Source organism: Oncorhynchus kisutch, linkage group LG15 (assembly GCF_002021735.2).
Source record: "Oncorhynchus kisutch isolate 150728-3 linkage group LG15, Okis_V2, whole genome shotgun sequence".
In the NCBI taxonomy this organism is placed as follows: domain Eukaryota; kingdom Metazoa; phylum Chordata; class Actinopteri; order Salmoniformes; family Salmonidae; genus Oncorhynchus; species Oncorhynchus kisutch.
This window is the reverse complement of record NC_034188.2, coordinates 13,512,454-13,536,842: the sequence shown is the minus strand read 5'-3', so window position 1 is coordinate 13,536,842 and position 24,389 is coordinate 13,512,454. Positions and strand designations below refer to the sequence as shown.

General features: G+C 44.2%; 1 protein-coding gene across 1 annotated transcript; it reads right to left on the bottom strand.

Annotated features, from left to right (window-relative positions):
• Positions 1–8,385: 8,385 nt before the first annotated feature.
• On the bottom strand, positions 8,386–10,084 carry LOC109879199 (D(1) dopamine receptor-like). Its single transcript, XM_031791358.1, has one exon. The coding sequence runs from the start codon at positions 10,045–10,047 to the stop codon at positions 8,878–8,880; it is 1,170 nt and encodes a 389-aa protein (XP_031647218.1). The 5' UTR covers positions 10,048–10,084; the 3' UTR covers positions 8,386–8,877.
• Between the last annotated feature and the right edge of the window lie 14,305 nt (positions 10,085–24,389).

Sequence of the window (24,389 nt, the reverse complement as noted above, 5' to 3'; positions counted from 1 at the left end):
ATCACTAAAACAATACAGAAATACACTACGGAAAAAGAAAGAACAGCACATCATAAATCAGCTCAATGTAATTGACGAATCCACAGAATCTGTGAACAATCTGAGAGACAAGGCAAGAAGGGCCTTCTATGCCATCAAAAGTCGAACTGCTTTGCTTTATCTTGGCCAGGTCGCAATTGTAAATGAGAACTTGTTCTCAACTAGCCTACCTGGTTAAATAAAGGTGTTCTCAACTAGCCTACCTGGTTAAATAAAGGTGTTCTCAACTTGCCTACCTGGTTAAATAAAGGTGTTCTCAACTTGCCTACCTGGTTAAATAAAGGTGAAATATATATATTTTTAAAGGAACATAAATTCCAGATACCAATTACTTGAATCAGTTATAGAACCCATTGGCCTTTATGGTTGTGAGGTCTTGGGTCCGCTCACCAACCAAGAATTCGCAAAATGGGACAAACACCAAATTGAGACTCTGTATGCAGAATTCTGCAAAAATATCCTCAGTGTACAACGTAAAACACCAAATAATGCATGCAGAGCACTATTAGGGCGAAACTCGCTAATTATCAAAATCCAGAAAAGAGCCTTTAAAATTCTACCATCACCTACAGAGAATTGAACTTGGAAAAGAGCCCCCTAAGCAAGCTGGTCCTGGGGCTCTGTTCACAAACACAAACAGACCCCACAGAGCCCCAGGACAGAAACACAGTTAGACCCAACCAAATCATGAGAAAACAAAAACATAATTACTTGACACATTGGAAAGAATTTACAAAAAAACTGAGCAAAAAATAATGCTATTTGGCCCTAAACAGAGTACCTGACCACTGTGACTGACCCAAAATTCAGATTCAGTGAGCATAGCCTTGCTATTGAGAAAGGCCGCCAAAGGCAGACCTGGCTATGTGCACATTGCCCACAAAATGAGGTGGAAACTGAACTGCACTTCCTAACCTCCTGCAAAATGTATGACCATATTAGAGACACATATTTCCCTCAGATTACCAAGACCCACAAAGAATTTGAAATCAAATCCAATTTTGATAAACTCCCATATCTATTGGGTGAAATAGATGTGTGATCTGTTGCCACAAGAAAAGGGCAACCAGTCAAGAACAAACACCATTGTAAATACAACCCATAATTATGTTAATTTATTTTGCCTTTTGTACTTTAACTATTTGCACATCATTACAACACTGTATATTGTCACGCCCTGACCTTAGAGAGCCTTTTTATTTCTCTATTTGGTTAGGTCGGGCGTGATTTGGGTGGGCATTCTAGTTTGTCTGTTTTTTGTTGGCCGGGTATGGTTCCCAATCAGAGGCAGCTGTCTATCGTTGTCTCTGATTGGGAATCATACTTAGGCAGCCTTTTTCCCACTTGTGTTTGTGGGTAATTATTTATTTTTTGTGTGTGTTTGTGTGCGCCACCGGCGGGTCGCGGTCGGTTTCTGTTTACCTGTTTTTTTTTGTGAAGGTTTCACTTTATTAAAGATGTGGAATTTCATGCACGCTGCGCCTTGGCTCATCTATGACAGGGAGTTTGAAGACAGTGAACGTGACATATATAGACATAATATGACATTTGAAATGTCTTTATTCTTTTGGAACTTCTGTGAGTGTAATGTTTACTATACATTTTGTATTGTTTATTTCACTTTGGTTTATTATCTATTGCACTTGCTTTGGCAATGTTAACATATGTTTCCCATGCCAATAAAGCCCCTTAAAGAAAGAGAGAAAGAGAGAGAGAGAGAGGCTGCATCCCAAATTGCACCTTATGGGTCCTGGTAAAAGGCAGTGCACTTTATAGAGAACAGGATGTCACTGCAGATGGACCCAGAGAGACATACAGACTTTATAGGGAACAGGATGTCACTGCAGATGGACCCAGAGAGACATACAGACTTTATAGGGAACAGGATGTCACTGCAGATGGACCCAGAGAGACATACAGACTTTATAGGGAACAGGATGTCACTGCAGATGGACCCAGAGAGACAGACAGACTTTATAGGGAACAGGATGTCACTGCAGATGGACCCAGAGAGACATACAGACTTTATAGGGAACAGGATGTCACTGCAGATGGACCCAGAGAGACACAGACTTTATAGGGAACAGGATGTCACTGCAGATGGACCCAGAGAGACACAGACTTTATAGGGAACAGGATGTCACTGCAGATGGACCCAGAGAGACATACAGACTTTATAGGGAACAGGATGTCACTGCAGATGGACCCAGAGAGACATACAGACTTTATAGGGAACAGGATGTCACTGCAGATGGACCCAGAGAGACATACAGACTTTATAGGGAACAGGATGTCACTGCAGATGGACCCAGAGAGACATACAGACTTTATAGGGAACAGGATGTCACTGCAGATGGACCCAGAGAGACATACAGACTTTATAGGGAACAGGATGTCACTGCAGATGGACCCAGAGAGACATACAGACTTTATAGGGAACAGGATGTCACTGCAGATGGACCCAGAGAGACATACAGACTTTATAGGGAACAGAATGTCACTGCAGATGGACCCAGAGAGACATACAGACTTTATAGGGAACAGGATGTCACTGCAGATGGACCCAGAGAGACATACAGACTTTATAGGGAACAGGATGTCACTGCAGATGGACCCAGAGAGACAGACAGACTTTATAGGGAACAGGATGTCACTGCAGATGGACCCAGAGAGACATACAGACTTTATAGGGAACAGGATGTCACTGCAGATGGACCCAGAGAGACATACAGACTTTATAGGGAACAGGATGTCACTGCAGATGGACCCAGAGAGACATACAGACTTTATAGGGAACAGGATGTCACTGCAGATGGACCCAGAGAGACATACAGACTTTATAGGGAACAGAATGTCACTGCAGATGGACCCAGAGAGACATACAGACTTTATAGGGAACAGGATGTCACTGCAGATGGACCCAGAGAGACATACAGACTTTATAGGGAACAGGATGTCACTGCAGATGGACCCAGAGAGACAGACAGACTTTATAGGGAACAGGATGTCACTGCAGATGGACCCAGAGAGACAGACAGACTTTATAGGGAACAGGATGTCACTGCAGATGGACCCAGAGAGACACAGACTTTATAGGGAACAGGATGTCACTGCAGATGGACCCAGAGAGTCAGACAGAAACAGGTGTCATCATCATCAATATGTCTCTCCCACCCTGCCTCCCTCCCACCCTAATCCCTCCCTCCCTCCTTTCTTCCTCCCTCCCTCCTTCCATCCCTTCCTCACTAGTTCAGTTCAGGGTCCCAGCCATCAATCTGAATGATGTCAGTCACATTAATTGCTGTGTCCCTCTAATACAGCCCCCAGCACGCCTCAGGACATTCTGCTGACACTGAGACAAGGGCCGTACTGAACGTACTGAATGTACATCAGAACACTGCACAACACTATCATCCCACTGCAGAACTGTGCTCCGCTGTGTGTGTGTGTGTGTGTGTGTGTGTGTGTGTGTGTGTGTGTGTGTGTGTGTGTGTGTGTGTGTGTGTGTGTACACAGTCTACAGTACAATATGAGAGAGGCTTTGGCTGAGAGACAGAGCGCTCCTCTCGTCAGGTTTAATAACATTGGAGGTATGTCATTAACTTCAGAGTGACTAACCTGGAACCCAAAGAGAATGTTGTTCTGGAGACTATTGACTATTGCTCTTATTCAGTGATCCACACTATTCACTGGAGATGACGAGGAAGACAAAATGGTGGTAAAGCCCTGCAAAAGACTAGTGTCCTGGTACATCAAGCTGCCTCACTACAGAAACAGGAGATAGACTAGTGTCCCTGTCCAGAGGGTGGTACATCAAGCTGCCTCACTACAGAAACAGGAGATAGACTAGTGTCCCTGTCCAGAGGGTGGTACATCAAGCTGTCTCACTACAGAAACAGGAGATAGACTAGTGTCCTGTCCAGAGGGTGGTACATCAAGCTACTTCACTACAGAAACAGGAGATAGACTAGTGTCCTGTCCAGGAGGTGGTACATCAAGCTACCTCAATACAGAAACAGGAGATAGACTAGTGTCCTGTCCAGGGAGGTGGTAGAAACAGAAACAGGAGATAGACTAGTGTCCTGTCCAGGAGGTGGTACATCAAGCTACCACACTACAGAAACAGGAGATTGACTAGTGTCCTGTCCAGGGAGGTGGTAGAAACAGAAACAGGAGATAGACTAGTGTCCTGTCCAGGAGGTGGTACATCAAGCTACCACACTACAGAAACAGGAGACAGGCACCTGCCCTGTGGACAAAGCTACTCCACTGCATTAGCCTTGGTAATCATAAACATACCACAGATAGATGCCATATGATGAAAATCAAAACACATCTATAATATTCAATCAGAAAGAATAGTTGTCTACTGGCACACAGACATATAGTTGTTATAGGCTCTACAATGAGATGCTTCCAGTCCAGATAACAGCTATTGGTTTCAGAGAGGTAAACAAATGGCATCCTATTCCCTTAATAGTGCACTACTTTATACTAGAGCCTCATGGGTCCTGGTCAAAAGTAATGCACTATACGGTATAGGGAATAGGGTGTCATTTGGGACACAGCCTTTCTTTATTGGCTTCATGTCGGTTTCATGACAATCCCACGGTCGTTTGTTATAATTAGGTTCCCCTCCAGGTAATTAAAAGGAAACTTTTAATGAGAAATTCAGACATGACACAAAAATGTAAAAAATATTCCTAAAATGACTATGTAACAGCTGGCCACCCAGGGAGATCGTTCAGGATTGGACATCTATCCATGTCCTGAGGATGATGAGAATTGCCTTCAAAACCAGCCACTTGATGCAACAGTGAACGCTATTACCATCAAGTAGACATGAGTTTTTCTAGGGTGTTGCACTTCCTAACCTCCTGCAAAATGTATGACCATATTAGAGACACATACAGTGCCTTGCGAAAGTATTCGGCCCCCTTGAACTTTGCGACCTTTTGCCACATTTCAGGCTTCAAACATAAAGATATAAAACTGTATTTTTTTGTGAAGAATCAACAACAAGTGGGACACAATCATGAAGTGGAACGACATTTATTGGATATTTCAAACTTTTTTAACATACAAAAACTGAAAAATTGGGCGTGCAAAATTATTCAGCCCCTTTACTTTCAGTGCAGCAAACTCTCTCCAGAAGTTCAGTGAGGATCTCTGAATGATCCAATGTTGACCTAAATGACTAATGATGATAAATACAATCCACCTGTGTGTAATCAAGTCTCCGTATAAATGCACCTGCACTGTGATAGTCTCAGAGGTCCGTTAAAAGCGCAGAGAGCATCATGAAGAACAAGGAACACACCAGGCAGGTCCGAGATACTGTTGTGAAGAAGTTTAAAGCCGGATTTGGATACAAAAAGATTTCTCAAGCTTTAAACATCCCAAGGAGCACTGTGCAAGCGATAATATTGAAATGGAAGGAGTATCAGACCACTGCAAATCTACCAAGACCTGGCCGTCCCTCTAAACTTTCAGCTCATACAAGGAGAAGACTGATCAGAGATGCAGCCAAGAGGCCCATGATCACTCTGGATGAACTGCAGAGATCTACAGCTGAGGTTGGAGACTCTGTCCATAGGACAACAATCAGTCGTATATTGCACAAATCTGGCCTTTATGGAAGAGTGGCAAGAAGAAAGCCATTTCTTAAAGATATCCATAAAAAGTGTCGTTTAAAGTTTGCCACAAGCCACCTGGGAGACACACCAAACATGTGGAAGAAGGTGCTCTGGTCAGATGAAACCAAAATGTAACTTTTTGGCAACAATGCAAAACGTTATGTTTGGCGTAAAAGCAACACAGCTCATCACCCTGAACACACCATCCCCACTGTCAAACATGGTGGTGGCAGCATCATGGTTTGGGCCTGCTTTTCATCAGCAGGGACAGGGAAGATGGTTAAAATTGATGGGAAGATGGATGGAGCCAAATACAGGACCATTCTGGAAGAAAACCTGATGGAGTCTGCAAAAGACCTGAGACTGGGACGGAGATTTGTCTTCCAACAAGACAATGATCCAAAACATAAAGCAAAATCTACAATGGAATGGTTAAAAAATAAACATATCCAGGTGTTAGAATGGCCAAGTCAAAGTCCAGACCTGAATCCAATCGAGAATCTGTGGAAAGAACTGAAAACTGCTGTTCACAAATGCTCTCCATCCAACCTCACTGAGCTCGAGCTGTTTTGCAAGGAGGAATGGGAAAACATTTCAGTCTCTCGATGTGCAAAACTGATAGAGACATACCCCAAGTGACTTACAGCTGTAATCGCAGCAAAAGGTGGCACTACAAAGTATTAACTTAAGGGGGCTGAATAATTTTGCACGCCCAATTTTTCAGTTTTTGATTTGTTAAAAAAGTTTGAAATATCCAATAAATGTCGTTCCACTTCATGATTGTGTCCCACTTGTTGTTGATTCTTCACAAACAAATACAGTTTTATATATTTATGTTTGAATCCTGAAATGTGGCAAAAGGTTGCAAAGTTCAAGGGGGCCGAATACTTTCGCAAGGCACTGTATTTCACTCAGATTACACAGATCCACAAAGAATTCGAAAACAAAATCCAATTTTGATAAACTCCCATATCTATTGGGTGAAATACCAAAGTGTGACATCACAGCAGCAAGATTTGTGACCTGTGTTCACCAGAAAAGGGCAACCAATGAAAAACAAACACCATTGTAAATACAACCTATATTTATGTTTATTTATCTTCCCTTTTGTACTTTAACCATTTGCACATCGTTACTAGACTGTATGTAGAAATAATATGACATTTGTAATGTCTTTATTCTTTTGGAACTTCTGTGAGGGTAATGTTTACTGTAAATGTTGTATTATTTAATTAACTTTGGTTATTATCTACTGCACTTGCTTTGGCAATGTTAACATCTGTTTCCCATGCCAATAAAACCTTTAAAGAAAGAGAGAGAGAGAGAGAGAGAGAGAGAGAGAGAGAGAGAGAGAGAGAGAAAGAGAGAGAGAGAAAGAGAGAGGGAGAGAGAGAAAGAGAGAGAGAGAAAGAGAGAGAGAGAAAGAGAGAGGGAGAGAGAGAAAGAGAGAGGGAGAGAGAGAAAGAGAGAGAGACAGCAGAGAGAGAAAGAGAGAGAAAGAGAAAGAGAGAGAGAGAGAGAGAGAGAGAGAGAGAGAGAGAGAGAAAGAGAAAGAGAGAGAGAGAGGCTGCATCCCAAATTGCACTTTATGGGTCCTGATAAAAGGTAGGCACTTTATAGAGAACAGAATCCAACTTGAGATGGACCCAGAGAGACAGACAGACTTTATAGGGAACAGAATCCAACTTGAGATGGACCCAGAGAGACAGACAGACTTTATAGGGAACAGAATCCAACTTGAGATGGACCCAGAGAGACAGACAGACTTTATAGGGAACAGAATGCAACTTGAGATGGACCCAGAGAGACAGACAGACTTGAGTTTTGCTAGGGTGTTGTGGACAGGGGTGGCAAATGGCCGTAATCCCATGACTCATGACTCTGGATCAGAATGTTGCGTGTTTGATCCCAGTTGTTGAGACAATTAAAAACAGATGTTTTAACCCTATCTCAAACCGTAACCCTTACCGTAACCATTTGGAAAGAGTGCCTAAACTTAACCTTTAACTTTGAAAGTTGACATTTGGAGAATATGGCTGAACGTCTCATTCTGCAGTGACTGTGAGACCTTGTTGAGTCACCTGGCATTGCTTTGGAAAAGCCACAGACACAGTGCAAGATGAGGAGCTCATTAATAAGGGAAAACACTTCAGAGATGAATTGAAAATGGTGTTCCAAATGAAATTGGTGTTTGTTATGAAAAAGCCTTATGCTTTCTGAATGTCATTACATCATTAGAAAGATTATTCAGTTAACCGTAAAGTGTCCCCCATCAATTAAAACAATGGAAGTATTGGTATGGACTTTAACAACACTCAAAGTTACTGTTTGTAAGAGAACACATTGTAAAAAATAACATCTTTTCTTGAAGTATTGTATTACATCTCGTCACTTTTCGAATAAAGTGTCCCTGTTTTTCACCGTTCACAATAATGCACACAATGTCAATCTGTATTGGACAGTCTGACGTCCTTCTAGCTGCTTCTGTACAGCCGTTTCTAAGTCACTTGTGGATAAATTCACATGTTTATGTTCATACATAAATATGATTTGGTTTGAGTCTTAAATCCCTATGACATTTGAGATCCGTGTGTGTGTGTGTGTGTGTGTGTGTGTGTGTGTGTGTGTGTGTGTGTGTGTGTGTGTGTGTGTGTGTGTGTGTGTGTGTGTGTGTGTGTGTGTGTGTGTGTGTGTGTGCGTGCGTGTTGCCTGCCCAGTCTGTGGATTATCAGTCCCAGAGAATCATTAGCACTGCTCTCTCTCCTCCTGTACTCTGTCACACACAGTCTTAATATCACATCCTTCACCCTTTTTCCTCCTTACTTCATCCCCCCTCCAGTCTGGGGCCCTGACTCACTGTAGTATCTACTCTATAGAGACACTGGACTCACCGCATTCACTGCACAGTCAGGGACACTGCACAGTCAGGGACACTGCACAGTGTCGCTCATCTCTTATTGCAGTGCCAAGTCAGATCACACTGCATGATAAGTGGCGGCACCCTCAATGACAACATCAAACCTTTTACACCAAGGTTGTAATGCTTACTCTGCTTGCTTATGGTGATACAATGCACCAGTTGATGGTATGCCATGGGTCTCTGTTGTTCCATGACAGCTGGTCCTGTAGATCCTCTTCTGAGACCAGTGTCTCAGCAGATGTTGTATTACCACAGGAGGTTCTGAGGCTCTGAGCTCATTTCTTATTGAGACATGCCGTGATCTCCGGGACAGAGTCTGTGGCAGCCCAGAAGGATAGAGAAGGCCTTACGGAAGTCTGGGTTGAAGGCGTATATGATGGGGTTGATGGAAGAGTTGGCCCAGCCCAACCACACAAACACATCAAACATAGTGGGGCTGATACAGGTGAAGGAGGCCGCGGCACCGCGGGGGGACGACTCACAGAACGGCACCATGCAGTTCAGGATGAAGAAGGGCAGCCAGCAGCACACGAACACGCCCACGATCAGAGTCAGCGTCTTCAGGACCTTTGTCTCCCGTTTGAACGTCATCTTGAACGAGCTCTCTGATTCGGAGATGCTGGATCCTCCGCCACCTCCACCCATACTGTTCTGTCGGTTCTTGGCGCTCTCTGCGGCCCTTTCTAGGGTGGCGATGCATCTGATCTGACGGTGAGTGATGCGGTAGATTTGGGTGTAGGTGGCCACCATGATGATCACTGGGATATAGAAGCTGATCAGAGAGGTAGAGATGGCGTAGGTCCGGTTCAAGCTGAAGTGACAGTTGTCCCAGTCCCGGGGGGCCTGATGTGTGTTGTTATCCCCAACAGGGTTAGAGGAGTCTGGGGCAGGCTGGAGGCTGTAGGGTGGGGTTGTGGAGGTAGTGATGGAGGTAGAAGTAAAGGTCTGAGCTTTGTGCCAGCTGAGCTGGACGGGGATGAAGGAGATGAGGACGGAGAGCGTCCAGGCCACGCTGATCATTACAAACGCCACTTTAGGAGTCATCTTCCTCTCATAGCAGAACGGGCTGGAGATTGCCCAGTAACGGTCCACACTGATCACACACAGGTTCAAGATGGACGCCGTGGAGCACATGATGTCGAACGCCACCCAAGTGTCACAGAATGAGCCAAACGGCCAGAACCCTGCGACCTCCGTCACAGCCTTCCATGGCATCACCAGGACAGCGACCAGGAGGTCGGAGACGGCCAACGAGATCACAAAGAAGTTGGTGACTTTGGAACGCAGGTGACGGCACTTGGTGACGGCGGCACACACAAGGATGTTGCCGAGCAACGTGGAGAGGATGAGCAGCGAGAGGAAACAGCCAGTCAGGACGCGGGTTGAGGAGTCATCCAATAAGACGCCCCTGTCGCTGTCTGTGATGACCGTAGTGTCATTCGTCAGATCCATCTTCGGTGGAGATCCCACACAGGAGAGGGAAGATGTGTGTGTGTGTGGTGGGGGAGGGGCGAGGGGACTGGGGGAGGGGCGGGGGGACTGGGGGGGGTCAATCAGATCATAGTGTAGAGAAGAGCCGCGTCAGAAGGAAAGTCCTCTGGGTTTCTCCTTTTCATCCAAACATCTCTGATAACATCTTCTTGTTTGTTTGTGTCCCTTGATAACAAATAACAACAAGGTAAAAGACATTCCAGACAGCCTCTCTCTGGGGTTGGCATTGTTCCAGACTCTGTATTAGTTCTGAAATCCTTTGTCCTGGAGAGGTGGATGGTTGTACATATTCCCACAGGGATAATAGGGTTTTAGATCTCGGTACAGGGTGAGAGGAGTCCTTCTGTCTGCTATATCCAGGGTGAGAGGAGTCCTTCTGTCTGCTATATCCAGGGTGAGAGGAGTCCTTCTGTCTGCTATATCCAGGGTGAGAGGAGTCCTTCTGTCTGCTATATCCAGGGTGAGAGGAGTCCTTCTGTCTGCTATATCCAATGTGTCCTGTGGACAGACAGAAAGACAGGTAGACAGACGGGTCTCAGGCTGACCGAGGTGACTCTCCTTACCATCAACACTGGTCTGGTCTCAGGCTGACCGAGGTGACTCTCCCTACCATCAACACTGGTCTCAGGCTGACCGAGGTGACTCTCCCTACCATCAACACTGGTCTCAGGCTGACCGAGGTGACTCTCCCTACCATCAACACTGGTCTCAGGCTGACCGAGGTGACTCTCCCTACCATCAACACTGGTCTCAGTCTGACCGAGGTCTCTCTCCTTACCATCAACACTGGTCTCAGGCTGACCGAGGTGACTCTCCTTACCATCAACACTGGTCTCAGGCTGACCGAGTTGACTCTCCTTACCATCAACACTGGTCTCAGGCTGACCGAGGTGACTCTCCTTACCATCAACACTGGTCTCAGGCTGACCGAGGTGACTCTCCCTACTATCAACACTGGTCTCAGGCTGACCGAGGTGACTCTCCCTACCATCAACACTGGTCTCAGGCTGACCGAGGAGACTCTCCCTAACATCAACACTTGTCTCAGGCTGATTGAGGTGACTCTCCCTACCATCAACACTGGTCTCAGGCTGACCGAGGTGACTCTCCTTACCATCCACACTGGTCTCAAGCTGACCGAGGTGACTCTCCCTACCATCAACACTGGTCTCAGGCTGACCGAGGTGACTCTCCTTACCATCAACACTGGTCTCAGGCTGACCGAGGTGACTCTCCCTACCATCAACACTGGTCTCAGGCTGACCGAGGTGACTCTCCCTACCATCATCACTGGTCTCAGGCTGACCGAGGTGACTCTCCTTACCATCAACACTGGTCTCAGGCTGACCGAGGTGACTCTCCCTACCATCAACACTGGTCTCAGGCTGACCGAGGTGACTCTCCTTACCATCAACACTGGTCTCAGGCTGACCGAGGTGACTCTCCCTACCATCAACACTGGTCTCAGGCTGACCGAGGTGACTCTCCCTACCATCAACACTGGTCTCAGGCTGACCGAGGTGACTCTCCTTACCATCAAACCTGGTCTCAGGCTGACCGAGGTGACTCTCCCTACCATCAACACTGGTCTCAGGCTGACCGAGGTGACTCTCCCTACCATCAACACTGGTCTCAGGCTGACCGAGGTGACTCTCCCTACCATCAACACTGGTCTCAGGCTGACCGAGGTGACTCTCCCTACCATCAACACTGGTCTCAGTCTGACCGAGGTCTCTCTCCTTACCATCAACACTGGTCTCAGGCTGACCGAGGTGACTCTCCTTACCATCAACACTGGTCTCAGGCTGACCGAGTTGACTCTCCTTACCATCAACACTGGTCTCAGGCTGACCGAGGTGACTCTCCTTACCATCAACACTGGCCTCAGGCTGACCGAGGTGACTCTCCCTACCATCAACACTGGTCTCAGGCTGACCGAGGTGACTCTCCCTACCATCAACACTGGTCTCAGGCTGACTGAGGTGACTCTCCCTAACATCAACACTTGTCTCAGGCTGATTGAGGTGACTCTCCCTACCATCAACACTGGTCTCGGCTGACCGAGGTGACTCTCCTTACCATCAACACTGGTCTCAAGCTGACCGAGGTGACTCTCCCTACCATCAACACTGGTCTCAGGCTGACCGAGGTGACTCTCCTTACCATCAACACTGGTCTCAGTCTGACCGAGGTGACTCTCCTTACCATCAACACTGGTCTCAGGCTGACCGAGGTGACTCTCCCAACCATCAACACTGGTCACAGGCTGACCGAGGTGACTCTCCCTACCATCAACACTGGCCTCAGGCTGCCCGAGGTGACTCTCCTTACCATCAACACTGGTCTCAGGCTGACCGAGGTGACTCTCCTTACCATCAACACTGGTCTCAGGCTGACCGAGGTGACTCTCCCTACCATCAACACTGGTCTCAGGCTGACCGAGGTGACTCTCCTTACCATCAACACTGGTCTCAGGCTGACCGAGGTGACTCTCCCTACCATCAACACTGGTCTCAGGCTGACCGAGGTGACTCTCCCTACCATCAACACTGGTCTCAGGCTGACCGAGGTGACTCTCCCTACCATCAACACTGGTCTCCGGCTGACCGAGGTGACTCTCCCTACCATCAACACTGGTCTCAGGCTGACCGAGGTGACTCTCCCTACCATCAACACTGGTCTCCGGCTGACCGAGGTGACTCTCCTTACCATCAACACTGGTCTCAGAGGACTGACAACGTAGCCTCATCAGAGTTAAATCATGAACAGTGTGAACTACACAATAGAGGTTCTCAAAACACAACTAGGTTGTTTATTTTCCTTAATAGTGTCTGTTTAATAGTTACATTATTTTGAAAAACAATCATGTTGTGTTACTTACTCTGCCTCTTTGAAACACCTTTCCCTGGGTCCCATAGACAGAAGTAGCTTCTGTGTTGTTTTCACATCCGGTGGCATCAGAATCTCCGGCTAGACAATGAAGTCATATTCTCTTCTATTCAATTATATTGTATTGTATTGTATTCTAGTATATAGAATAATTTCCTATTTAATTTAATTATATTCTAGTTTCCCAGTGTATGTTTTTGCATACCTAGGATGCTTTGTGAAAATGAGTGTGGGTTAGAACTAGATCACATATATAACATCCAGCCAGCTCCATATAAGCAGTTACTCACCAATCTACTCAGAACAAGGCAACCATGAGATACCCAAGGGCAGCATCACTTCTCCAAAAGCACATTCCTTTGGGAAAACATCATTCATCTATTTGAATAAGAACTTGTTTGTTGGGGATTGAGTTCTGCTCACTCTCTGTAAAGCTGTGGCAAATAACCTAGGCAAATAACCGTTACCAATTAGATCCGTGTCAAATAAGGAAGGTAACAAATCAATGGGATAATGACAGGCGACCTCCGACCTAAGTCTTGACTTCAGACCATCAGTTAACGAACGACGGTAGACGGAGAGACACGACGGTTGAAGGAGCACAATGATAATTTGATTTGACAGTTGTGTGGCCTAACCTCCCTGACGCTTTCTGAAGTTGCGCTCGAAAAACACTTCGTTTGCGCAACGCTTCCCTCAGCGGAGTCAAGTCTCGTATATCCGCTCTCCCGGTCTCCCAGTCTCCGCAAAACCAAAGGCACCGAGAGGTCTCACTACCACCAGCGACCTCGTTTCACATCACTGCTGTATCACTGCTGTGACGTCACATTGGCCTTTCGAAGAGGAGACCACATGAGACGATTGTCGTTTGGTTTATCCCCCCTGCATGCGCACTTAATTCCGGAAAAATGTGAGCAAATCTCTACCCAATCTTCACCCGTTTTTTTATTTATATAAAAATGAGAATTAGACTCTCTTCCAGAATAAATTTGTACAAACCTCATTTAGGAGTATCCTCCTACTTGTGTTTCTTCTTTAATAAGTGTTACTGAATAATAAAGATGTATTCAACCTTTTAGAGCATTTAGTAGTCAGTGTCATTTAGGGAGAGATTATTTCCGGATGCATTTGGACACACAGGTCCCTGAGGCCACCTAATGGAGAGAGAGAGAATACTGATGGATGAATGGATGGATGAAGGGATGTCTATAAATCCATCTATCTGCGAAGGATGTAACCTGTGGGTAGATGAGGTCAGTCAATCAATCCGAATAATTAGTGATGACCTGTGAAACATAACTTAATGTCTAGTCAGCACATTAGCCGACACATCAAACTCCCAGCTCACGTCCCAAATGTTACCCTGTTCCCTAGATACTGCACTACTTTTGTAGTCCACTATGTAGGAAATAGGGAAACATTTGGGACATTGCCCAGTTTCTCTCCATCAAAATAGAGAGCCTTTCTGATACGACCCAAAGTCATCTCAGTTTTAGCCCCTGCTGATGCAGGTGAAATAGTGTACATCATCAACTAATACATTTGTTTGCTTCTCTAAAAATAAAACAATTTGACAATAGCTGTCATAGTCCCAGTTGTGTCTATCTGTCAGCTAGAACTGGGTGCTAGAACAGGCTGATATAACAGGCAGCTGGAACAGGCTGCTAAAACAGGCGACTAGAACAGGCAGTTGGAACAGGCTGCTAAAACAGGCAACTAGAACAGGCAGCTGGAACAGGCAGCTGGAACAGGCAGCTAGAACAGGCAACTGGAACAGGCAGCTAGAACAGGCAACTGGAACAGGCTGCTAGAACAGGCAGCTAGAACAGGCAGCAACAACAGGCAACTGGAACAGGCAACTGGAACAGGCTGCTAAAACAGGAACTGAAACAGGCTGCTATAACAGGCAGCTGAAACAGGCTGCTAAAACAGACTGCTATAACAGGCTGCTAAAACAGGTAGCTAGAACAGGCTGCTAAAACAGGCAACTGGAACAGGCTGCTAGAACAGGCTGCTATAACAGGTAACTGGAACAGGCTGCTAAAACAGGCAACTGGAACAGGTTGCTAGAACAGGCAGCTGGAACAGGTTGCTAAAACAGGCGACTGGAACAGGCTACTAAAACAGGCAGCTGGAACAGGCAACTAGAACAGGCAACTGGAACAGGCTGCTATAACAGTCAACTGGAACAGGCTGCTATAACAGGCAACTGGAACAGGCTGCTATAACAGGCTGCTATAACAGGTAACTAGAACAGGCTGCTATAACAGGCTGCTGGAACAGGCTGCTAAAACAGGCAGCTGGAACAGGCTGCTAAAACAGGCAACTGAAACAGGCTGCTAAAACAGGCTGCTATAACAGGCTGCTAAAACAGGCAACTGGAACAGGCAACTAGAACAGGCAACTAGAACAGGCAACTGGAACAGGCAACTAGAACAGGCACCTAGAACAGGCAACTAGAACAGGCACCTAGAACAGGCAACTAGAACAGGCAGCTGGAACAGGCTGCTAAAACAGGCAACTGGAACAGGCAACTAGAACAGGCAACTAGAACAGGCAACTAGAACAGGCTGCTATAACAGGCTGCTAAAACAGGCAACTAGAACAGGCAGCTGGAACAGGTTGCTAAAACAACTCTTAGTAGAAAACTCAAAACAGATCATTAAAAAGGCTAAGCAAATGTTAAATTAGCTATGTAGCCTACAACACAAATCATACAAAGGTCATCATATTCCCAATGGGCCCTAGTCAAAAGTATCGCACTAAATAGGGAATAGGGTGCCATTTGGGACGTAACCACATGTTGGTCTTCCTGTACTCCTCTCCAGACTTTGTACTGTAGTTGATCGTCTTAAAATATCCAAGATCTTTGGTGGAATTATTCAATGCATGATAACAGTGGAGAGCATTCAAACAGTAATGACGTAGTCACCCGGAAACACACACGAGCGCAGCAAAATGATGTTTGGAGTAACAAGTTATGTTGGGGTATCTTATCGCGTGTGTGCGTTCGTACAAACTTTAAATCCTCGCTCTCTTCAGATGGAGATTAAATAAAGGAGATAAGATCTCTCCATCCTCATAGAGGATTGTGGGTAACGGCATGTATCTTCTTGTACATCATACTTCTGGTCTGTATGTCTTGGTTGAGGTCTACAGAGGTCTACCTGTTCCTGTAGACTTCCAGCACGCAGAGACATAAATATGGTATCTATCTGATATCTCTCCTGACAGGGACTTGACAAATGAACCCTGGACACCACTGAATGACCTGGGTCTTGTTTGTAGGAAGAAGATACAGTAGCGAGGCTATATACAAAGTTTTGAAAAATATATATTTATTTTCCTTAAATACAGTTGATCGCACATCATTGATGTAAGTTCTTTACAGTATAAAATGTAGGATTCATCCACATTCAACCATTATAGAATAAATAAATAAATATTCAATACATATGACATTTGTACATTCATTTGAAATATTCTGTAATACAATATAAAATGATCTTATTTGAGAACAATTATGCTTTTCATCATGGAAGTACATAGTACAGTATATCAATCAAACGTTTATATTCTGTCTACAAGCAGACATGGGAAGAACACGGACTGTAATCTTCAAGACACATTTAGAAAGTAATAATTTAACAAATAAATATGTTTGTTTAAATAAATAAATAGATTTAAAAAATTACTCAACTTGTGAATACCTTTTCTTTAACACAGTGATCCAATCCATAAGTAGTACATTGAAAAATACATTAACAATCTAAACCTGAGAATGGTCTATAAATAATCATTACTTCTCTCACAAAGAGCGATTCAGCATATTTATGGGCCATATTACCCAAAGAGATCAATCTATAAGATATAGAGATAATCTAATGACTGTATCTATACAGTAGTATCTCTCACACACATTCGTTTTCATTAAGGTTCCGGAGGAATAATATGTACTTCATTAGAACGATTGTCGTCTGTAAACGGGGAAGACTTTTGTCCATCATGGGGCAGATCCTGGCCTCCTTTAAAAATAAAACACATTCAACCATTAGTATGTAGCCTTCAGTGTCCTGAACCAACTTCTACCAGTAGAGTGGGCAGAACCGTCCCGGAGCTGGACCTGAACCAACTTCTACCAGTAGAGTGGGCAGAACCGCCCCGGAGCTGGACCTGAACCAACTTCTACCAGTAGAGTGGGCAGAACCTTCCCGGAGCTGGACCTGAATCTGAACCAACTTCTACAAGTAGAGTGAATAAACTGTGTGTATTAAACAGAGGCAAATGGCAACATATTCCCTATATAGTGCACTACTTTTGACCAGGGCCCATAGGGACTGACCTGTCCAAAACACTAAACTAAACAATGTGTATAAAACAGCCAGTGTTCAGAAACTCACCTCATGGGTAGAGATCTGAGGCAGAGCCTGGATGTTCTTCTGCAGTCTGTTCAGAAGTGGTTTGTGTTCCTCGGTCCGGGGCTCCACCTTGTCGACCACACGCTTCAGCTGAGTGGCAAACACCCCCTGGCACTTACACTCCAGCTAATACATGAGTAGACTTGATCAGATCACAATTCAGACAACAGTTGTGAGTTATGCATACACTACAGATGTGTGTGTGTGTGTGTGTGTGTGTGTGTGTGTGTGTGTGTGTGCATGTGGATTGATGAAGGATAGATGACTTACTGCGTTATCCTCCATTTCTTGTGTTGGTACTCTGTAGGGCAGCAATGTCTGTATGATGGAAGTAAAACAGTCATTAGATAAGAAAGGCTGCATTCAGAATGGCAGTATATTACGACTCCACCAGTCATCTCACTGTCTCTGTGTATTTATTTCATTTAGAACACATCTCTTGTTGAACCAATGCCCTGCAGTTTGTGACTAGCCATGATGAACCATGTAGAATGGAACTCACCAACCAACTCCTCACATGTCAAACTACTGTCAGTGAGCTTAACTTTGAACTCTAAGTTTACGTCCCAAATAGCACCCTTGCACTCATATAGGGCACTACTCTGGTCAAAAGTAATGCCCTATATAGGGAATAGGGTGTCATTTGTGGCACAACTCTAACTACAACTGATGAGAACATTCCTATAACTGTATACTTACAAAATGTAAGTTCTTCCGTGTGAGGTTTTCCAGGTCTTCCAGGATCTCTGTGTGTAAGTTGTTGCCCAGGCCGAGATGCAGCATGTTGAGAAACATAACGACGACAACAGACTTTATCATTTTCATACTGTGATCTCTGGTTCTCTGTCTCTCTCTGTCTCTCTCTGCTTCTCTCTGTCGGTCTCTCGGTCTGTCGGTCTCTGTAAAATGTGTGAAGTGAATATGATAGAGATCAGCAGCATTGATGCTTTTTATGATAAACAAACAGGAAGTTGTTGTGAGAGGGCGTAAAGAAACCGTGATGTCACTGAAACAGCCCTTTTCTGAGACAACACTATTATCATCATCATCATCATCATCATCACCACCACAGCACCACAGCCAGGGATGATATTCGTGCATATATGAATCTGATGAAGATGTTTGATAGATAGTTTCATGTTTTTTGTATCCAGGAGCATATATGTGTTAACAAAATGCTGACTTGTTAAATGAAAATCTATTAAAGATGTTTAGAATTGCTGCTCTCTCGTTCCAGACCAGCAGGTGTCTTTTTAGAGTGTGTGTGCGCATGGTGAGAGAGATGGTGCACTGGAAAAGCTATGGAGAGTCAACATATTACACTTAGCTTTCATCAAATAAAGGTTCTGACAGGTTGCAAAACTTTTTGAGAAGGGTTTGTGGATGTGGAGCTCTGGCCTCTTGTGTGAGATGACCCAGAGATTCAGCTTGAGTTCTAGGCTACTATAGGAAGTGGTTGTCAGTGAGATAAAATGACTCTATATTTATCTGGTTGCACAGACAGACTTTTTCTGTGCCTCAGAGTTTCTGTAGTGTCAATGAAACCTTATCAGGAACTATCATCTCAGCCACACTGCTGATGCTGACGCTGGGCTAGGTTTATTTTCTTCTTAGAATTTTCTGTGACAAGATTTAAATAACTAACCTTAACCCTAACCCTAATCTTAACTTTAACCCAGTTCCATCATTCAAATAGTAAAGGAATCTGAGCTGCTGCCGCCTATAGAGTCTTTGATGGTTCATGAACGTGGTCAGAACACATGGAAATCTGTGACAAATTTAGATTATGTCCCAAATGACACCTTATGCCCTTTACAGGGCACTACATCTACCAGGGCCCATATAGGGAATAGGGTGCCATTTGGGAAGCAGCCTATGAGATGGTTATCTCTGCTGTTTTAATCAGGTTTCCTGTCAGAACTAGATGTTTTCATTTGCATATTCACGTCTAGACCCACTCACACATCTCCTCCATGAGTCTGATGATATCTCATATGTATAGTGCACACTGGAGTTAATACACTTCAGCTACATTTCCTGTACATTAACCATATATATGTACAGTATGTCACCATTAGCATGCTCTAATAAATTATCAAATTTTTTATTCATTATTTTTACATAACAAATTCTGATGATTAAATTGTCTACTCTCCCAGCCTTCCATCTCCAGCTGGTGTCAGCCAGGCATTCTGTGTAATGTGTTTCTATTGTGATGTGTGTTTACTTATGTTTGTGCTAATTTCATTTGCCCTCAGTGGCTATGTAATTGCTTAACACTTATGCATACACACCCCCATAACCAAGTCTAGAATGACTACACTAATTCACTAATATATCTGTGTAGTGGTAGAGCCTCACGCTGGTTAATGCAACAACATCATCCTATGGCTATAGGCTGAAGCCATATAGAATCTAGCAGAAACACCATCCTATCAGATCTGGGTTCAAATATTATTCTCAATAATTAAAATAGTTTGAGCCTTGCTCTGGCCTGCCTGGAATGGCCCATTTGTGGGGTTGCAGGGCAGGGTTGCAGAGTTGGGGCTACTCAATCAATCAATCAAATATTTTTATGAAGCCCTTTTTACATCAGCAGATGTTACAAAGTGCTATACAGAAACCCAGCCTAAATCCCCAAACAGCAAGCAATGCTGATGTAGAAGCACGGTGGCTAGGAAAAACTGCCTAGAAAGGCAGGAACTTAGGAAGAAACCTAGAGAGGAACCAGGCTCTGAGGGGTGGCCAGTCCAGCTTCTGGCTGTGCCGGGTGGAGATTATAAGGGTACATGGCCATTCAGGCCAGATTGGTCTTCAAGATGTTCAAATGTTCATAGATGACCAGCGGGGTCAAATAATAATCACAGTGGTTGTAGAGGGTGCAACAGGTCAGTACCTCAGGAGTAAATGTCAGTTGGCTTTTCATAGCCGAGCATTCAGAGGTCGAGACAGCAGGTGCAGTAGAGAAAGAGAGAGAGAGAGAGAGAGAGGTAGTTGATAATAACAGGTCTGGGACAAGGTAGCACGTCCGGTGAACAGGTCAGGGTTCCATAGCCAAAGGCAGAACAGTTGAAACTGAAGCAGCAGCACGGCCAAGTGGACTGGGGACAGCCAGGAGTCATCAGGCCAGGTCGTCTTGAGGCATTGTCCTAGGGCTCAGGTCCTAGGAGAGAGAGAGAATTAGAAGGAGCATGCTTAAATTCACACAGTACACCAGATTAGACAGGAGAATTACACCAGATGTAAGACTGACACTAGCCCCCCGGCATATAGACTATTGCAGCATAGATCCTGGAGGCTGAGACGGGGGCGATGACACTGTGGTCCTGTCCGACGATACTCCCAGACAGGGCCAACCATGCAGGGTATAACCCCATCCAAGGCTGAGTATAGCCCACCAAAATTCTAGGGACAATAAGGAGGCCTGCATCTTGTGATTGTAGCGTACGTGTAGGTATGTACGGCAGGACGAAATCAGAGATATGTAGGAGCAAGCCCATGTAATGCTTTGTAGCTTAGAAGTAAAAGCTTGAAATCTGCCCTAGCCTTAACAGGAAGCCAGTGTAGAGAGGCTAGCACTGGAATAATATGAATGATACATTTTTTGGGATCTAGTCAGGATTCTAGCAGCCGTGTTTAACACTTACTGAAGTTTATTTAGTGATTCATCCTGGGAGCCGGGGAGTAGAGCATTGCGTACTCTAATCTAGAAGTGACAAAAGCATACATTTATGGACCAAAGGTTTCTTATTTTTGCAATGTTACGAAGATGGAAAAAAGCTGTCCTTGAAAAATTCTTGATATGTTCGTCAAAAGAGAGATCAGGGTCCAGAGTAATGCGGAGGCCCTTCACAGTTATTTTTGAGACGACTGTTCAACCATTAAGATTAATTGCCAGATACAACAGATCTCTTTGTTTCTTGGAACCGAGAAGTAGCATCTCTGTTTTATCCGAGTTCAAAGTGAAACATTTGCCGCCATCCACTTCCTTATGTGTCACACCCTGATCTGTGTCACCTGTCCTCGTTATTGTCTCCACCCCCTCCAGGTATAGCTTGTTTTCCCCAGTGTATTTATCCCTGTGTTTCTGTACTAGTTTGTCTTGTATGTTCCAAGTCAACCAGTAGTTTTCACGGTGGTTTTTTGTCTTTTTTTTGTTGTTGTTGCATTTCTTCATTTTTTAGTCCTCCTGGTTTTGACCTTTGCCTGTTTCTTGACTCTGTACCTGCCTGCCTCGACCACTAGCCTGTCTGCCACTCTATACCTCCTGGACTCTGATCTGGTTTTGACCCTTGCCTGTTTCTTGACTCTGTACCTGCCTGCCTCGACCACTAGCCTGTCTGCCACTCTGTACCTCCTGGACTCTGATCTGGTTTTGACCTTTGCCTGTTTCTTGACTCTGTACCTGCCTGCCTCGACCACTAGCCTGTCTGCCACTCTGTAACTCCTGGACTCTGATCTGGTTTTGACCTTTGCCTGTTTCTTGACTCTGTACCTGCCTGCCTCGACCACTAGCCTGTCTGCCACTCTATACCTCCTGGACTCTGATCTGGTTTTGACCTATTTCCCTGTCCACGACCATTCTCTTGCCTACTTCTTTTGGATAAATAAACATTGTAAGACCTCAACCATCTGCCAACTGTGCCTGCATCTGGGTCTCGCCTTGATATAGTCTGAAACACAGGCTTCCAGGGTAAGCTATTTTGGGGTCTCACCTTGTTTCATCAAAATGTACAGCTGTGTGTCGTTCGCATAGCAGTGAAAGTTGACATTGTATTTCCGAATCGCGTCACCAAGAGGTAGTATGTGTGTGAAAACAATAGTGGTCCTAAAATGGAACATTGAAGAAAACTGAAACGTATAATTGATTTGTTAGAGGACAAACCATCCACCGAGAGAAACATATCTTTCAGACAGATAAGATCTAAACCAGTCAAGAACTTGTCCATGTAGACCAATTAGTTTCCAATCTCTCCAAAGAATGTGGTGGTCGATGGTGTCAAAAGCAGCACTAAGTTCTAGGGGGATGAGGACCGATGTAGAGCCCTGGTCTGACGCCATTAAAAAGGTAATTTACAACTTTCAGGAGTGCAGTCTGCTAAAACAGGCATCTGGAACAGGCAACTGCAACAGGCTGATGGAACAGGCAGCTAGCGTGTAGAGCCACATTGAGGCAGCAGCTCAGTGATCGACACTGAGAGACATATGTTAAATTACAGAGCAATTTACATTTTTTTTGTATGACTTTGGTGTAATTCTCACAAGTATGTGGTACATTTTCACAACTCTTAGTACAAAACTCAAAACAGATCATTAAAAAGGCTAAACAAATGTTAAATTAGTCTACAAAACAATTCATACAAAGGACATCATATTCCCAATGGGCCCTAGTCAAAAGTATCGCACTAAATAGGGAATAGGGTGCCATTTGGGACTTCCTGTACTCCTCTCCAGACTTTGTACTGTAGTTGATCGTCTTAAAATATCCAAGATCTTTGGTGGAATTATTCAATGCATGATAACAGTGGAGAGCATTCAAACAGTAATGACGTAGTCACCCGGAAACACACACGAGCGCAGCAAAATGATGTTTGGAGTAACAAGTTATGTTGGGGTATCTTATCGCGTGTGTGCGTTCGTACAAACTTTAAATCCTCGCTCTCTTCAGATGGAGAGACTAAATAAAGGAGATAAGATCTCTCCATCCTCATAGAGGATTGTGGGTAACGGCATGTATCTTCTTGTACATCATACATCTGGTCTGTATGTCTTGGTTGAGGTCTACAGAGGTGATGAACAGTGAAGCTATCACATCTCCTTTCACTGGATGCACCCCAAATGGCACCCTATTCCCTATATAGTGCACTAGTTTTGACCAGGGAAAATAGGGTACTAGTGCACCAAATAATGAATAGGATGCCATTTGGGACACAGAAAACTGTGCGATGTCCTCCTCTGCTTCTGTTGGGATGTTGAAGTCTGTAAGGCCAGGCACCACAGGCTGGAATGACATGCTTCCTGTAGACTTCCAGCACGCAGAGACATAAATATGGTATCTATCTGATATCTCTCCTGACAGGGACTTGACAAATGAACCCTGGACACCACTGAATGACCTGGGTCTTGTTTGTAGGAAGAAGATACAGTAGCGAGGCTATATACAAAGTTTTGAAAAATATATATTTATTTTCCTTAAATACAGTTGATCGCACATCATTGATGTAAGTTCTTTACAGTATAAAATGTAGGATTCATCCACATTCAACCATTATAGAATAAATAAATAAATATTCAATACATATGACATTTGTACATTCATTTGAAATATTCTGTAATACAATATAAAATGATCTTATTTGAGAACAATTATGCTTTTCATCATGGAAGTACATAGTACAGTATATCAATCAAACGTTTATATTCTGTCTACAAGCAGACATGGGAAGAACACGGACTGTAATCTTCAAGACACATTTAGAAAGTAATAATTTAACAAATAAATATGTTTGTTTAAATAAATAAATACATAAAAAAAATTACTCAACTTGTGAATACCTTTTCTTTAACATAGTGAGCCAATCCATAAGTAGTACATTGAAAAATACATTAACAATCTAAACCTGAGAATGGTCTATAAATAATCATTACTTCTCTCACAAAGAGCGATGCAGCATATTCATGGGCCATATTACCCAAAGAGATCAATCTATAAGATATAGAGAATCTAATGACTGTATCTATACAGTAGTATCTCTCACACACATTCGTTTTCATTAAGGTTCCGGAGGAATAATATGTACTTCATTAGAACGATTGTCGTCTGTAAACGGGGAAGACTTTTGTCCATCATGGGGCAGATCCTGGCCTCCTTTAAAAATAAAACACATTCAACCATTAGTATGTAGCCTTCAGTGTCCTGAACCAGCTTCTACCAGTAGAGTGGGCAGAACCGTCCCGGAGCTGGACCTGAACCTGAACCAACTTCTACCAGTAGAG

Excerpts from the sequence above, each read along its gene's own strand:
- LOC109879199 (XM_031791358.1), bottom strand. The coding sequence starts at position 10,047 with ATGGATCTGACGAATGACACTACGGTCATCACAGACAGCGACAGGGGC.